The 17,222-nt window shown below is 39.7% G+C and overlaps 1 protein-coding gene across 2 annotated transcripts in view; it reads right to left on the bottom strand.

Annotated features, from left to right (window-relative positions):
• The window catches only part of LOC150090025 (uncharacterized), a 73,506-nt gene that overhangs the window by 9,445 nt on the left and 46,839 nt on the right, over positions 1-17,222 (bottom strand). For both annotated transcript variants that reach the window (XM_090389718.1, XM_090389717.1), the window contains exon 3: positions 3,121-3,236. In XM_090389718.1, the coding sequence (XP_090245844.1) occupies positions 3,121-3,236 (116 nt within the window). The remainder of the gene's footprint in view (positions 1-3,120; positions 3,237-17,222) is intronic.

The following is a 17,222-nucleotide window of genomic DNA, read 5'->3' as shown; positions in this document are numbered from 1 at the left end:
GGATTATTGGTTGAACGGCTTCTGTATTTGAGCCACAACCAACTAGCGGCAGTGTGCCAACATTGGCTGACACTGAACGATGAAGTCTACTGCACGAACGACGGAAGAGTACTCTATCAACGGCCAGCAAACCCCCCTCTCCAAATTGATTTAGAAATATTGCTCACTTGCGGTTGGAAGCTAAGGGGGACTTCGCTCCATCAACCCCGAAGGCTAATAGTTCCCCGGGCTAAGTTCAGGGTAAAAGCTTTTCACTACTACCTCAACTACCGAACGTAGTTTTCTCTCGGTTTAAGGCTCGTGCAGCCAAGATAGCCCTCTTGAGTCCCTTAGATATCTCTCCAGTTTAAGACAAGTCCGATATATACGTACAGTAAGATATTAAAAAGACCGGGCCAGAGATGGGAGAAAAGATTACACGCGCTCGAACACATCCAAAAAGATCAGCTGCAGGGGGGTGACTAACTGCACGTGCTCGGCAATCGGGATCAAAAAAAAAATGGTGACGTCACAGTTGCGGATACCAAACAAAAAAAAAAGTTTGGTATATATACACACACACACGCACACAGTATTACGCTCTCCAACAGGTCAAAAGGGGTCAGCTCTCTGGATATTGGGCATCGAGAGAGGGTCGGGTGAGTGGAGGAGCCTTGCGGCTAAACACAATTAGCCACTTAGGCTAACGGTCTGTGTCCCTCAAGCCCGCCCAAATATCAATCTCAGTAAAACGTTTCACTCCCACAAGCTCCTACCACAGTCGTGTAAACAGGATTGCTGTACGTCAGCAGCCTTCGTTTCAATAGACGGATCCACCGCGTCCATCCCTCTCCCCTTCTCTTTCCCTCGCTTTGCCAGGAGGGGAAAGAAAATCCAGATACGAGTCAACTGTTATCTACCGTGGCTAGTTTAGTATTGACTTAGGTTTGTCACCTTATTGGGGAAAGCAGGTTGTGTGACGGAGGGATCGGTAGAGGTAAGTAGAGTCGTCATCAAGTAATATGAACGCAGCACGTGTTATCACTTTTCTGGCGGGGAAGGGGGAGAGAAAAACGAGTTATTTTTAGTTCCCCGTGTGCGAACAGCTGTCACCACTCTGATGTTGGCTTTTCCAGCTTTATTCATAATCTGTCTGTCGCTTTGTTTGGGGGAGGGAAGGAAGGAAGGGGAGTTAAAAGGGGAAGAAAGATGGAATTGTCATTCGATGGAATGCAGGGAAATCCTTTAATAGACAAAGCTAGCATTTGTTATTTAGGAAAAGTAGACTTCCTCCACCCACCCTCTTCGTCTATTACCCTAAATCCTCTTCCCTGTACAATCCCCCTAGTGTCAGCAATGTAGTTTATCCTGTTTTCCTGGCGGCGCTATAATTGTTGTAAAAGGCATGTGTTTGTGTCACCAAGCACGCGATGTCATGGCGATGAATTCTATCGGTATTTGTCGCGAGGCATAAACCGTGCTAACTACTTATTCGTAAATAGCCCTATCCGGAGCCCACACACCTGTTGGGTGCAGAATCGAAAATGTTCAAGGTCATTTAGGAGGCGATTTTCAAGGTGAATTCCATAATTAGGCCTAAGAAATATCGATAAAAGCTCATATAAACGCAATTTTGCTGAAGAAGACGGACAGTTTTTTCTTTTGAATTAAATCTGAGCATCATCCGGTAGTCCCAAATACCCGGATGTACGATGGCTTTCTAATAGGTCGAAGTTTTCGATTTAATTTAAATAATGTTTCAAAAAAGAGATTTCTACTTCTTGAATTAATAATAGCGAGCATTTTTTTTGGTTGTTACACTCTTCAAATGTAAGAACAGTAGTATTTCCGGATTTGCCCTTGGCTATTACGTCATCATCTACGTATTTCATATCTGCAAGCCTCACTGAATCTTTCCACTGTCTTGTCATTTTGCAAAAGCCATCTAACAGATACCTTCCGGCCATATGATTCCCAAACTTGTTGTTACAAGCTACGTTTTTATTTTCACAGCTGGATGATCAGAATAAAGTAAAGCATATGTGACATCAGAGTCGTCTACGGGCGCCCTCACTAATAATAAAAAAAAAAAGAAAGAAAGAAAGATATTTGGGCCAAAAAAAGCGAACCTCTAAATCATTACGCAGGTTTGCCTATCTCTATATCAGAGAGCAGTTAAAACTAACATCTGCAAGAGCCTTCGTTTCCCCCACTATTTCTCGACCTCCCCCCTTTTCTCTCCCGTCTCCCTAATAACAAAGAAACGCTCAACTTGATCCCCATCAAGTAAGTTTAACGTCATGATGCTCTGCTTCAAGATTCCAGCACAAATGTCAAATGACGGGAAAAAAGGAAAAAAAAAAAACAAGAGAAAAAAATCTAACCAGCCGCTTGTGATCAAATAAAAAGTTGCCGTGTTGTCTGAAGAAGATGCCACCCTCTTCCACTTTATCCCATTATTTAACTTGCAACCGGTGAAAAATTGGAGTCGGGAAAGAGTAGAGAATCTGTTCAGTCAAGTGCCGTTGTTCATTACGCCAAATCCCCATCGCTGAGCTTAACTCAGTAAAGTGTGTTCCGCTCTGGAGCTTTCTCCTTCGTTTCTTTCCCATAATTCCGTCTGTAATGTTCGCAAAAGAAAAATCAAAGCTTGCTGGCCTACATCTGTTCAATACATGGCTTGATTTGGCTTGGATCGTGTTTATTACAACACTTCTCGTGTTCTTTTCTTGTTTTGAAGAAATTGGAGAAAGGATAATTGGGCCGGACGCAGTACCCCTTAAGAGTGCTTCTTATTGTAAGCTTTAACTTATAAAAATCGTTCTGGATTAAGTGATTTCAGATGTCTTTTTCTGCCAAATCAATGCATTAATCACTGGAAGATCTATTAGTAACACCTGGAACATTTTTGGCTCCCCCAGGATTGTGCCCGTTTATTATTCTGAATATATGTACAGTAGGATCCAAAATAAAACTAAAAATTTCCGAAAATATGTACAGTGCGATACAAAATAATACTAAAAAGTTTAAAGAAATGTAATATCTTTCCGATAACCATCACAAAATTATTCTTCTCATAATTATCCTTCTTATAATTATTAAAATCGATTTAATAAGGAAAAAAAAGCCAATGAAACTTACCCATTAGGAAAAGGGTAACCAGCTAGCGCTGCAGAGTCGTAAGGATAATACATTGAAGCTGCATATGGTAAACTTCTCCAGGCCTCAAGATTATCTTTCAAATCAAATCCGTTAGCCTATTGAAGAGAGAAAATTAACAAATTAATAAAAGCGCAAAATACAGCGATATTTTACGAAATAATAATTTTAAATCCAAAGAATTTATACATACATCAACAAGAATAAGTGTTGTTGTTAGTAAAAACTGTTTTAGCGAATAAAAATATTTTTTTCCCCAGTTAAAATCGAGATAATAGACAGTAAAAACTACACTTTTATTTTCTAAACCAAAAAAATAGATTTCCAAGGGACTTTAGCTTCTGACCTCCAGGGACGCTACGATGGTCGCGGGCAGCAAATTAGGGCCCCTTACTATACGCAGTAACGGCGTTGTTAATTTTTACGGCTTATTTCCCAAGTTTATATTAAAATCCGTCAGTGTCTAGCCATCCACCCACTTCGTATCTGTTGTAGCTATGTCCGAAGTAATTTCCGGTTGCTGGAGATAACCGAAAATTACTATAAATAATAAAATAAATAAATTACAAGCACAACGCTAGCCGGTTAACAAGAGATAATAATCGGGCTTTGCTCTAATTGATTTAATCGCATCAAACAGAAAACGTCGCATTTTACGACTACAAAACAGAAAACGTTCCTAATTGGCTGTATGTTGGCAAAAAAAAAGGGAGCAGAGAAATAAATAGCATATTTCCTGTCGCTATTGTTTGAGCACGTGGATCTCTTGTGGACACGATGGCGTGCAGCAACAACACCTAAACACACATTCGAACGTGGACTCGATTGTGATAGAAAGGAAACAATTATTTCATGTTTTGAATCCCCTAAAAAATGTATTTACTTCGAGAACAGTGCAGACATCCTGTGTGCGCGCTCGCACGATACAATTCTCCACAAGAGAACGGATGAAAATTAATTTGGCGTGCTCTTAAATAGCGACTACTCCACCTACTTTCGTGTAATCCCAAATACGTATCTTCTGTTAGATTTCTTGATTCGATAATGTTCTCCCTAACTATTGTTGCTCAATAGCAGCCATCCCCCCTTTCCTCTCACAGCGATGCTAGATAAACCACCCCCTTGTAAACACGCCAATTGATTCCGGTGTTAGTAAAATTGGTGGCCAGAGAGGGAAAAAGGGAATCGGAGGGCCCGAAAAACAACTTCGAACAGAACGTGACACCATCAGTGACCGGAGATGAATCAGACGTGCGAAGAATTTCGTGGCACATTTTCATGCAACGCTGAGGTTCAGACGATGTGAATAGGGTTAGGGTTAGTCACTACTGAACTTCCCTCCTGCTTTGTTCTGATAAAAAAGATCAATCAGCAACATCTGTGTATAAGCAGACTCGCATTCTTTTCACGATAAATAGTCATATAGAAGTAACAGTTCTTTTTGTATTCGTTACACAATGGGAAAACCTGTGAACAAACCCGGCAGCCTTGTCCACGGGTTAACGAGACTTTTTGGTACATCTTTGTAGGCCATTAATGCTTACACTGGTACGTGTAGGTATGGGCCTACTTTCACATGAGCAGACAGCTCTAGAATGTTCAACATCGGTCTACATTTCTTTTTCAGATTTTTTTTTTTATTCCTTTTTACTTTTAACTTCCCTCTACTCCTCCTAAACCTTGATTTAATCCCGGATATTGAACTAAAGAATGCGAACAAGATGTTCAAAGTGAAAAGACTGAATCTAAGTACTTGTGTCAAAACATCGGTGATGTGTGTGAAGATAAGAAACCGTTTCTTGACCTATTTTTCTTCGCTAAACATAGCTACGGAGCTGTGGAACGCTTTATGGGTTATGTAAAGGTAATAGGCGTTATGTGACGAGTTTATGTATTTTAAAAAGAAAATAAATATGGAAGGGTTTCTTGATATTGGAATTTTTTTTTATATTGATTGGTATACGGCGGAAGCGTGCTTTTTATCAGACCGTAAGATTTGACGAATGTTGGGATTTATAGCCACGGTCGGCATGCATGGAATACCGGTAGGCCTATTGCAGGGAAATTACAGAATAATTAAGACGTTTGAGAGATTTTGAATGGAAAGAGAGGACAGAGAGAAGGAAAGGGCAACTGGAAATGAGGTGGGGGAGGAAGAGGATAGAATGAATTGATTTGAATTAGCGCAGAGGTATCTCAAACAGCATGACATCTGCGTATTGCGTTTGTAAATGGAGTTTGTGTTCTGTGCTCGATTTCTGTGTTGGTGAGGGTGGGGAGATACAATAAACGGGGTTTATTTTTGTGTCCATTGTTGGCGAAATACGAACCCAGACCTTTAGGGAGAAGCTAAATGACAAATATATGCAAATCAATCCAATTAAATCAAAGAAGAAACAAAGAAATAAGTGTGCGTGTGTGTGTGCGAGAGAACAAAAAAACAAAAAAAAAAAAAAAAACTGAAAGAGAGAGAGAGAGAGAGAGAGAGAGAAGGAAGAAAGAAAGAAATAAGTGTGTATGCGTGAGAGAGAAAAAAGAAAAAAATAAGAAGAGAAAAAGGGAGAAGGTACAAATGATTAAAGAGAGAAAGAAGGATAAAAACTGTGTGTATGTGAGAAAGAGAGAGAGAGAGAGAGAGAGGAAAAAAAGATTACAAAGAAAGAAGGAAAAACTGGTGTTTGCGTGTGAGAGAGAGAGAAATAAAGAAGGCGTTTTTGTATGTGAGAGAGACAGAAGAAAAGAGAAAAAAGGGAGAAGGAACAAAAGGTTAAAGAGAGAAAGAAGGAAAAACTGTCTGTGTGAGAGAGAGAGCCAAGAAAGAAAAGTCTGTTTGTGTGTGTGGGTGAGAGAGAGAGAGAGAGAGAGAGAGAGAGAGAGAGAGAGAGAGAAACAAAACAGTAAAGATGGAAAGAAGGAACAAAGATAAACTGTGTACGTGAGAAAGAAAGAGAATGAATAAGAAAAAAAGTGAGAAAAAGGGAGAGAAAGATAAAGAGAGGGAGGGAGAGAAGGAAGCATCGAAAGAGCGAGAAAAAAATAGATAGAAATATGAAAAAAGCGAAAAAGACAAAGGTGAGATGGACAAAAGGAGAGAAAATAGAAACATAAAAAGGAAATAGAAGTAGACAAGTAGAGAGAAAATTATAAAATCAATAAAAAAAATATATATATAGAGAGAGAGAGAGTTAGTCGTACTCTGATAAAAAGAAAGATGGAAGAAATTGAGAAGAAGAGGGGCAAGAAAGGGTGTGGATAGAAGTAGAAAGCGATTGTTGTCATTGTTTGTTCAAAATAAACAAAAGCGCAAACATGAGAAGGAATCAATAAAGCCACACTAAAATATCACGTGACATATTAAGTTATTTTTATTGAAATGTCTCCCCCCACCCCTCCCCTTCTCAAAAGCAGCCACATCACGGTTATACAAGGGAAAAAACGGCTGTTCTGCCCTTTTCAGTTTTAAACAACTGCGACCGGCTTCGCGCCATTTCCACTCCCCTTCGAAGAGTCTCCGGATAACTCGAAGTTCGTAATGGGGTAGGTGGGGGGGGTTCAAAATTAGTGTACACGAACAACCGAATTATTAGCGAACACCCGAATTGGAGCCGCGCTATCAGTTCGATATCGCCAATGTTTCCCCGCATTTAACGAGGGAGTTGCCGATTATCTCGTCAACAGCTGATTCGAAACCAGTCTCGTGCGCCTCAAGTTCCCCTTCATCGCCTTTCTTAACTAGTCCATTGAAAAGCCGTCTTTTTCCCTGGAAACCAGTGCAGCACACACACACACACACACAAAGTTGCCTTTTGAGAGAAATCAATCAAGCCTTGAAGATGCTGATAAGTGTGTTCGCCCGAGCTTTCTGCACCAACAAACAGACGGACAGACGCTCTATTTAAATGACTGTGATGTATTACATCGATAATCCCGGAGATTAGCTACGGAGGATGCATTTATTGCTTCGCGTGCAGCGAAGAAATTTTGTTCAAGCTCCTCCCATGTCTTGTCCGCATCTACAGTGGTGTAAGAGTATCCGAGTTTCCTGTGGTGCTGTTCGGTGGGTCTTCTTTGCCCTCCCCTTCCCCCTGTTTATTCCATCCCCTCCCCTTCGGTAAAATCGGGTGGGCACCAAGCCGTGAAGACAACTGTAACGCGCCCCCAACGCGAGGGCCAAGGAACTGAGAACGCCGGAGTTGGGGCAATTTTCCCAACTTTCCAGACTGAGTATTACAAGTGTACAGTCGTCGGAAGATTATCGGTGTAATTCGTCACACATTCCGAATGTGCTCCGCGTGTGTCGGGTAATGCCTTCGTACCTTCTGACCTACGCCTGGTCCCACAAAGATAAAAAGAAAAAAGAAAAATCCTCCTTATCGGTACAAAGTCTGTTAGGCCTAATCCAAATTAGGCCTAAATACAGGATGTTTAGGCTTAACAACCGCATTAAAATAACTGAAAATAGACTCTTGGCGTTGTTCATGTATTAAAACCAGTCACCTTCTTCTTCTCTTCTTTCATTCCCTACTCCTATATCTAATGGGTTTTAGAAGGAAGTAAACTGAGAACACGAATCCCGTATTAAGTCCCTCTGTTTCTTCTTCTTCCAACTCTGCACAATCCGGTGACCTTTGAGTAAGCGCGCACACGCACACACAAACACATAATCCAAAGGCGAATATCTAGTTCAACTTTCTGTTTCGTGCGTTATGGGCAAGGATTGATCACGGACGCTACAAGGTCATCTAATTTTAAAACGAAAAGTCGCCAGATAAAGGCGACATTAAATTTTTGGAGCAGGCAACTTGCCGCAAGGTAACAGTCTTTTTTTCGTAGATCACGTTCAAGTAATGATATGGGATAAACCCCCCTTTCCCCCCTGTAGGAGAGTGCACTCATTTGGCACGCAGATGAACTAAGGTTCTATCTATTGTTGGCTGAATTCCATATCGCCAAGTAGACAGGCGGATTCAGACTTGGAATAATTTTAAAGAGGAAACGCATCAGAAAGAGAGATTTGATCTTTAATTGAATTATGGGTAGGCATGTAATAACCAACCCCCGGAACTACACCATCATTGTTCCATATTATAAGCTAACTCAGTCCTATGTGAAAAGGCCGTTAATATTTCAATCAGGCTACTTAAAATTATATAACTGACATATCTGTTCGTCCGTCCGCATGCCATAACCGAACTCCTAGTGAACGGATTTTGATAAAATTTTATATTTGGCTCTTCTAGAAATATTCGAAAAATATTATGGAAAAATTTTAAACATAGGTGGCCATATTAGTAGAACTGGCCTTCTTCAAGTAAATAGATCATATAGGCAATTTGATCTCCCCTATTTTTTTTTTCTTCGAGAAGACAGAACTAACCATGCCAGGCTATTACACCAAGAAACAATGAAAAAAAAAAAAAAAAAAAAGTAACGTAAGATGTTCGTTAAGAAAGTTTGCCCATACAAGTTACCATTAGCTCTACACAATTTGAATCCTCGAGACCAATAGCACCCCCATACAAAATGATAGGACATCTTGATTACTCCTTGGCCACATAAGGAAAGTAAACTAAACCACCACTCATTACAGCCGGGCATTAAGAAGGCTTTATATTCACTGCGGGGTGACTGAGCTTATCAGAGAGGCAAAACTTTCACAGACATTAGCGATGTTTTGAACGCTGGCGGTCTTTTCATCGTCAGCCACCTACAACGTCAGGTAACGACATTACCAATGGGCTTTAGTAAGTTAATGTGCCTTTCTGTCTTAATGAAATCCACTCTTGATTAAAGTTCACAAGGAGCACTTAGACATGCCCAGTAATGGCTTCGAACAGAACTTCCGGTAACTAGTTCAGAGAGAGAGAGAGAGAATTAAAAAAATATTTGGGAGCGCAGAGGGAGGAAAGATAGAGAGTGAGCTTCAAATGGGAACTTCACCCGACCAATAGCATCAAATGTACGAGTCCAAGGCTTGGTTACAATTCCCTCTCCAAATAATAAAAACTAAGTTTTCTTTACCTTTACTTTTTATGAAGAGATAGGGCATTACTAAAGCACAGGAAGGAATAGAAGGAAGAGGAGGGGACAGGCCAGTACGTGAGATAAGAGAAAAAACAGATAAAATGCAGAAGAGAGGGAGGGAAAAAAAATATATACATTTAGAAGAGCAAAGATAAAAATAGGAAAAGTGGGCAACGTTTTTAAAAGCAAACGGAAAAAAAATCGGAAACAATTATTGGAAAAAAGAGACCGTAGAAAAATTCGACCACAATTATTAGAAGAGAAAGTAGAAAAATTTGGCCAAAGTTATTGGAAAGAAAGTGGAAAAATTCGGCCACAATTATCGGGAATTTGAATAGAAAAATTACGAATACAATTGTCAGAAATGAGAATGGAAAAATTTGGCCACGGTTAGGAAAGAGAGCGGAAAAATTTGGCCCACAATTATTGGAAAAGAAAGTAGAAAAACTCAATACAATTTTTGAAGAAGAGAATAGAAAAATTTGGCCAAAGTTATTGGGGAAAGAAAGTGGAAAAATTCAAATACAATTTTTGAAAAAGAGAATAGAAAAATTCGGCCAGAGAAAGGAAAGGAAAGAAAGTGGAAAAATTCTACCACAATTACTGGAAAAAAGGTAGACAAATTCGACTAGAATTATAACAAAAGAGGGTGGGAAATTTTGACAACAGTTATTGGAAAAAACTGGAAAACATTGACCACAATTATTGGAATATAAAAATAAAAAAAGTTCACAATATTATTTTTTAACAGGAAAAATTTTTTAAAATTATTATTTTTTTTTTAATCGGTAAAAACTGGAAAAAATCATTGAAAAAAGTTTCGGGATAAAAACGGTCAAAGATGAACAAGATAAAAATGAAGGAAGAAATGAAAGAAGAGTTAGTATGGTCAGAAAGGCAAAGGAAATAAACGAAGAACAGAAAAGGAAAGATAATATGCTGCTGAAATTACACCATTAATCACTGGAAAATTTTAGAAATACAAGAGAGAAAGACCAAAAATATTTGCCATACGAGCAGCAGCCAAAATTGGTTGAAGAAGTTTATTTTCTTTGCTGTCTCTGGTCTGCAATATTCGTTCTCTCATATCTCATTTTCGACATTGAAGTAACCACTTCCATACCTGATACTTAGGTATTACATGAACAACCGTCCATAGCCTAAAGATAACGTGCAGATAGAGAAGTCCCTATGCGCGTGTTCGAGCCTGAATGACGTCAACAAACACGTTGCTCATTATAACAGCGAGCTCTATACGCCACAGTACGCCATTTCTTATTGTGTACACCTTCCGAATGAGACTGGCCAACTACAGCCTCGATTGAAGAAGCATTTAAGAATTCCTCATCTGTCTGTCACGCGATTCGAACCCAGACCTCTCCACACGAGTAACAAGTGTCGAAATCGCTATACGGTCACGCACTTGGAAACTCTCGTGGCCCTACGTGGGGCTACGGCACTTTACAAGTGACAACTGAAATCTTTTGGGGAAAAGATATGAATTCGCTAAGTTCCCCCCGTTTTAAAGTGGTATTGTGTGCATTAGTCTTAGCAGACGAACTGAAAACCAAACAAACAAAAAATAGACAAATACGAATAATAATGTACACTGATGCCCAAAAGCTATGGAAGAACAAACAAGCACAAAATCAATAATATATTTAAATACAAATAAATACAACCAAACGATGGTCATTTAAGAATGCGTGGGTAGTCCAGTTGGTAGAATCGGCGTCCTCCCAACATAGGGTGGAAAAGACCGAAATTAGAATCTCGACAATGACGAGACAAACTTTTATGGGTGGTTTCTTTCTCGCAAAGTGACTGAATTAGGGTCTCAGGTGAGGGTAGCATGGTTTTCTCTCGAAAAATCGAGCTTTTCGTCCAGCAAATTGACCACAGAACACATGCAATTTTATCAGATTGATCGGTCATGATTTCCCCTTCAGGAATCTATGCTTTTATCTATTCAAGATACCATTTTTGTCGAGAGGGATTTGAATTGCATCCTTAACCATAGATTCCATGATCTTTCCTACCACAGAAGTCAAACTCCCTAATCTATTGTTACCCAACGCCTTTGTAGAATGGCGAAACATTAGTGTCTCTCCAGTCCAGTAGATCTTCACGGTTGGTTGGTTGGTTGTTGTAGGGTTTTATGCACATCAGCAACTGAGGCCATATTGCGCAGTAAATAACATTTCTGTAAATTGCGTGTCTTCTGTGGTCGATTTGTTGTTTGCCGAACGAATAACCTGAATTTCCAGGAGAAAAAAACCTTGCTATCCTTCGCCCGAGACCGACTAATTCAGCCATTTTGTGAAAAAGACCCATAAAAATTCCTCATGTCATCGATGGGATTCGAACTCAATTCTTTTCCACCCGGTGTGCGAGGATTATAATTATACCATCTCTGCTACCCACAAGAACGAATCTTCCCGGAGTCTAATAACGTTCTCATCAACATTCCTAACAGTTTAATATATGCACATGCAGAATTTTTAATTAAAAACGAATATATATCATCATCCCGTGGATACCATTATTGATCCTCTTTTAATCTCAGCAGCTTTTTCAATAAAATCTTCTCCGAGACTGGGGAATGTTAAGGAGCCAGATTACCTTACAGTAATCTGGCTCCTTAACATTCCCCAGAGTTCGAGCTTGCTTTCGACTGTAAATATCAATGAGAAGGGGTTCGACTCATCGGCCATTTCTGCTGGACTTTCTAAGGAGCTTCCACTACAACCAATTAAAAGACACGTTTGACTCTTTTCTATCTTTTGACTCTTTAATATCTTTTGACTATTTACTCTTTTCTATCTTTTGACTATTTACTCTTTTCTATCTTTTGACCCTTGACTCTTTTTCTATCTCTTTTGTTATTGAACTGTTTTCTAGCGCTTTCTCATCATCTGCTTTCGCCCGTCTTATTCCACCAGTGTCTTTGCTGCACATTTCCTTATGATGGTCAGGTGTTCATGCAAATCGAAATTCCAGCAGAAAACCTCCCGTGTCATCCATTTGTCATCTTACCTTCACAGAGCTTGACCACTGGTAAGAATACGTTTATGACCTCAGTCCCTTGGATATTTCCTATAGCATATCCGACAGCACAGAGTAGTGTCTCCAGTAAATCGAGCCCAAGAAACTTCTCATTCCATTACAGTCCCTTCTCTTGAAATTGAATCCCTCCCCTTTAAGTTTGGCCACGCAGATTTCTTTAGAGATACGACCCATTTTCTGGTATTATGTTCACCGTCTGATCTTAGTTCTCCCACTGCCAAGATTTAGATACAGTTATGCTTGGCCAGACCAGATCTAAGATATTAGAGAGCCTTGTACTCGTTCGGCCATGTTGGGAGAAACAGCAATCCACCATTTTCTTCAAAAAATTACCATACGGTATACACCCATCCACGTATTGCAATCTATAAGAGGCAAGTTGAAGTCACTCATAATGAGACAGTCTTAGTTGCTAGCCAAAATATTAATCGAAAAGGAAAATTGCCCATCTCGTATCTTTGAGTTGCACCATGTCTCAGTAAGCCCAACTACATCAACATTACTTGACTTCATTAGAAGCTCAAATTCGTTTAATTAGTTTGCAATACCACTGACATTACTCTATAAACAGCCCTCGTTGGTAGCACAGTTGGTAGGATTTCCGTCCTCTTCACACTGGGCTGGAAAGACCTGAGTTCGAGTCCCGTTGATAACGTGAGGGATTTTGACGGCCTTTTTCGCAAGTGGCTGAGTTAGTTGGTCTCAGTCGTGGGTAGCATGATTTTTTATCCCGGAAACCCGGATTTTTCGTCACAGAAAATCGATCTCAGAACACACAGAGTTTACTGACAATATACAGCAATAAGGCCTTAACCCTACAACAACAACAACAACAACAACTCTATATACAAATTTGGTTTTTTTCTTTTGACAACCCCTTATACCCAGGGCAATTAATAACGAATATTGTCTTTACAAAATAAATTACTTCTAACCAGGCATGACTTATTTAAATTTTTGTGTTTGTTCCCTAATTTTTGAGCACCAGTGTATAAAAATAAGTATAAATAAAAATAACAGATTATAGCCTGTCTTTTCGGGTGCGATTAAAGGTAATAAACCTTATTATTCGTTATTATTAATGTTATAATTATAAAAAATATTATAAAAACAATTATAAAAATTGTTTTTATACGTTTACGTCATCACTCTGAACCACCAATCAAAACATAGCTGATTGAACAATGCGGTTTTTTAAACTTGGTATGGTTAACATTTATGTTTTAAAACGTCCAAACTATTAAAATACGTTGAGAAATTCAGCAAAGGTAAAGAATAGATGTAAAAATGGATTTAACCCAAAAAGAAGAATTATGATTTACCACTAATTAAAGAGAGCTCGTCTCAAAGAGTATTTTGTAAATTCCCGCTATGATAATCGAACCCAATTTAAATGAAAGGGCACTTGCCCACGGATCCCACCGGTAAAATATACCAAAGAGAAGATGAACCGGAAGAGAGCAACGTACGTCACACATCAAGCACCGGAAGTCCAGGTGATAATGTTGAGCAATGTGGGTGTTGCTTATTCGGGTTACTAACAGATGCCTACCTTTGAGATGAATCGATTCCGTGTGGATTATTTAGCAGTCTCTTCACCTACCGTAACAGCGACACAGTGCGCAGTAACAGGTGTAATTAACGAAATAAGTTCGGCGCATACAATGCGGAAAGGTCAGGCAATTGATGTGCGAAATGTATGCACATTGTAAGTAGATCTGGAGCTAATGTGTGAATTAAAACGAACCCAATATAGCTTTAACAGCTCATACAGAATCCATCAATACATGGTGGAGCGTAATGGCACAAATAATCGGGGCTCATTATGGCGAAAGCTGTGACATTAGGGACGGGGGTCAGTATATCTGCCGCCACACGTCTCATTTCCATCTGAAATGGCGCGAATAATTCATCCGAACGAAAGGGTTTGGTTTATTTTAATCTGCCCTCCGAATTCTCTGTACGTCTATTAAGTAGCTATTAGGTTGAGAAATTATTTACGAGGAACTCTCCAGCAGAATTAAGATGCCAAGTTAGGCTAATAGGTCTCTAGGTCTCTTGGGGAAGTGTCTATGTAGAGAAGTGCTGGCAAATGTCATAGTTTATTGCTTGTTCACTCCTGGTTTCATTACTCTTTGAGGTGGGGGCAGAGATATTTTCGTTATATCATCTGGGGAAAGGTGATGTTCCTGTTTTAATGATTAAGGGGATTGGAGACATACGGATGCGTAATGATGTACTTGATTTCCGTATTTATTACTGGGTTTCATATGCAAATAAACAGGGGGGGGGGAATCTTCCATGTTTTTGTGTGCGTGGCAATGGATTGATAGGAGAACAGATTGGAGATGGAGAATAGGAAATAGAGAGAAGGAGAGAGAATTTTCGATTAACTTTTAAGTGATAAATTTTTCATAGATGAAGATTTGTTGAAGGTTGGTGGATTAGGCTCTTTGCTGGACGAAAACCCGAATTTCTGGGAGAAAAAATCATGCTGCCATCTCCTGAGACCGACTAACTAGGCCACTTTGTGGAAAAAGGCCCATAAAAATTCCTCCTGCCATTGACGGGATTCGAACTCAAGTCTTTTCCAATCAGAATGGGGAGGACATCACTTCTACAAACTGAGCTACTCCCCAGAGCCTCAACTCGTTCACCTCAGACTACATTTGCAGGATATATTCAAGGAAGAAGACTGAGCATGCGTGGGTTTTTAGAGTGAATTTAGGGACAACGATCCAGTTTTGTTAATAGCATTCTCTGGTTAAGGTGGATTCGAGATTTATAGAAGGCTAATCATTGGATAATCTTTATTTAAAATAAAAATAATGCTGGAACAAAGAGGGATAAACTTTCATAGCATCAACGTGATCGATAAGACAGGGTTCGTTTCCAAAGATATGAAATAAATTATATTGTCCACCAACCGCATTCCATTGTAAAATTAGTGGAAGATCTTATGAAGAATTCGGGCTGTTTATATAGCGCAGGATTCATTACTCAAGAAGAGTATCGAGCAACATTAAAGATTGTTCGGAATTTTCTAAATGTATTTCTGCGCTAAGACCAAGAGAGGCAGTGGAGATCTCTCAAGAACATCGATGCAAGACTAGATGGAGGGAAAACTAAGATGCCAATAAACCAGATTTATCTTCAGAAGAGGATGCTGTAGACCATTAGGATGCATCGGAGGTATGGAAAGACGGAATATGCAGCCAATAACTGTGGCCAAGGAGGAGAGTCTTTTAAAAATTGAGTTTGGATTTATTAATAACTTGTTTACAACTGTTGTGAGATTTAGGGTAGACAGAAAATGAGTCTGGGCATATTCAGAGCAGATTGTGATATGCTTGATTGGAAAAGGTATTGGCAATTTATTGGTATAAGAATGGAATAAGGATTTTCGTCCCATTAGAATGATCTAAGTGATGCAGTTGCAGTTTATATTAGCATCAGGAGGTTTAAAATAGGAGTACGACCAAGCAAAGGAGAACAGAAAGGTAGATTACCTCATTTGGCATTTTTAAAATGCCCAAGTACACAAGAGTAAGAACAACTGGGACTCTAGGATAGAAGTGATCACTTTGGTGACAAGGTAGCTGCCTACACATTGCCTTGCTCTTTGAATTATCTCGGCTTAACCTTTGAGTCATTGCTTAATACGTGTTTAAGGGTCACGTGGACTCCTCTGCTTTCTCTTTGACTATCAGGCTGATCACGTTGATGAAATGCAAGTCTTTGAAAGGAGTGACATTAGTGTCAGCATTAGTTGAAAAGGTCAGGGACATACCTGATTGACGGAAGAATGATGAGGACATCGATTGAACTTTGAACATTTGATAACGTGTCATATACAGGTAGAGCGCGTGATGGTTCCAGCCTTCCAGTAGTTGCGAATAATAACATTTTAAAAAATTAACATTGCCCTCAGAATGAATCTTTTGATGGCATTCAAAACGCAATGGCTACCTTCTGTTCGCAAACTTTTTGACTACCATCAGACAGAGAGAGAGAGAGAGAGAACTGCACATATTTCAGCCTTTTCTAGACCTATGGCAATGATCTGACCATGAGCTTCACAATGTATCAGCTACTGTGGTCCAGACGCAAAAGAAAATAAAAAATTCTCTACTCTATCGATGTACCCTGTTCGCCCTGACAGAGGTATGACATGTCCGACATCGGCTGAGGGACAGTGACATGCAGACGAATGGTCAGAATCAGCACCGCACAGACAGACGCTGGTGCCAATAAAAGAACACATCCCTGTCGACAAAACTAGCCGTCGGCCGAGAAGATTCGACTCGATAAAATATGTGGGAGAGACGTGATGGGGATGTCTTGAAGAGATATGCGTTCCCGATAGACGCTCTGCTGGATCTACAAGGATGGTGCGGAGCTTTTCACAGACTAACCCTCCTCCTTCCCCCCCCCCTCCACAACTCCACGCACTCGCTATCTTGCCCGTGGCCAGGGAAGTTGAATTACAAAACCCGAGCCAAGGAAATTTTTCGCATAAGACCATCCATAATATTTGTCAGCGTTTCCTGGGGGGACAATTATTGTTTGTAAAATGGGACGAGAAGAGTTACATTCTCTATAATCAGTAATCTAATAGGAGCTTTAAAGTTATTTAAATGATCGAAGCAGTTCTACATAATAGGGCACTTTTCTTTCTCGGGTTAGTTCGGTATTGCACAAGATAGTTAAACTTGCACGCGAGAGTGTTCCGCTTGGGCTACGAAGCGTATCCGTCTTAAACATTCCTACGTCGGTTAAGACTTTCTCATATTAATCAAGTTGATCATGTATAGGTGGTTCCGATGAATGGAAGTATGAGAATGCGATGGATGCTGAAATAACAGTGGATTCCTAGTGAAATGTGTGACTTTCAATTGGCAGGAAAATCGTCCTAAGGACTAAAAAAACAAACGCTGAAAATTTTGTGTAAATCTGACATTTTCTTGTCGAGTAACTGTCAAATACCCTAAATA

This window comes from Mastigoproctus giganteus, chromosome 2 (genome assembly GCF_048544385.1).
Source record: "Mastigoproctus giganteus isolate SK-2022 chromosome 2, ASM4854438v1, whole genome shotgun sequence".
Lineage (NCBI taxonomy): Eukaryota > Metazoa > Arthropoda > Arachnida > Uropygi > Thelyphonidae > Mastigoproctus > Mastigoproctus giganteus.
The sequence above is the reverse complement of the archived record's forward strand: the minus strand, read 5'-3'. Positions and strand labels throughout refer to the sequence as shown.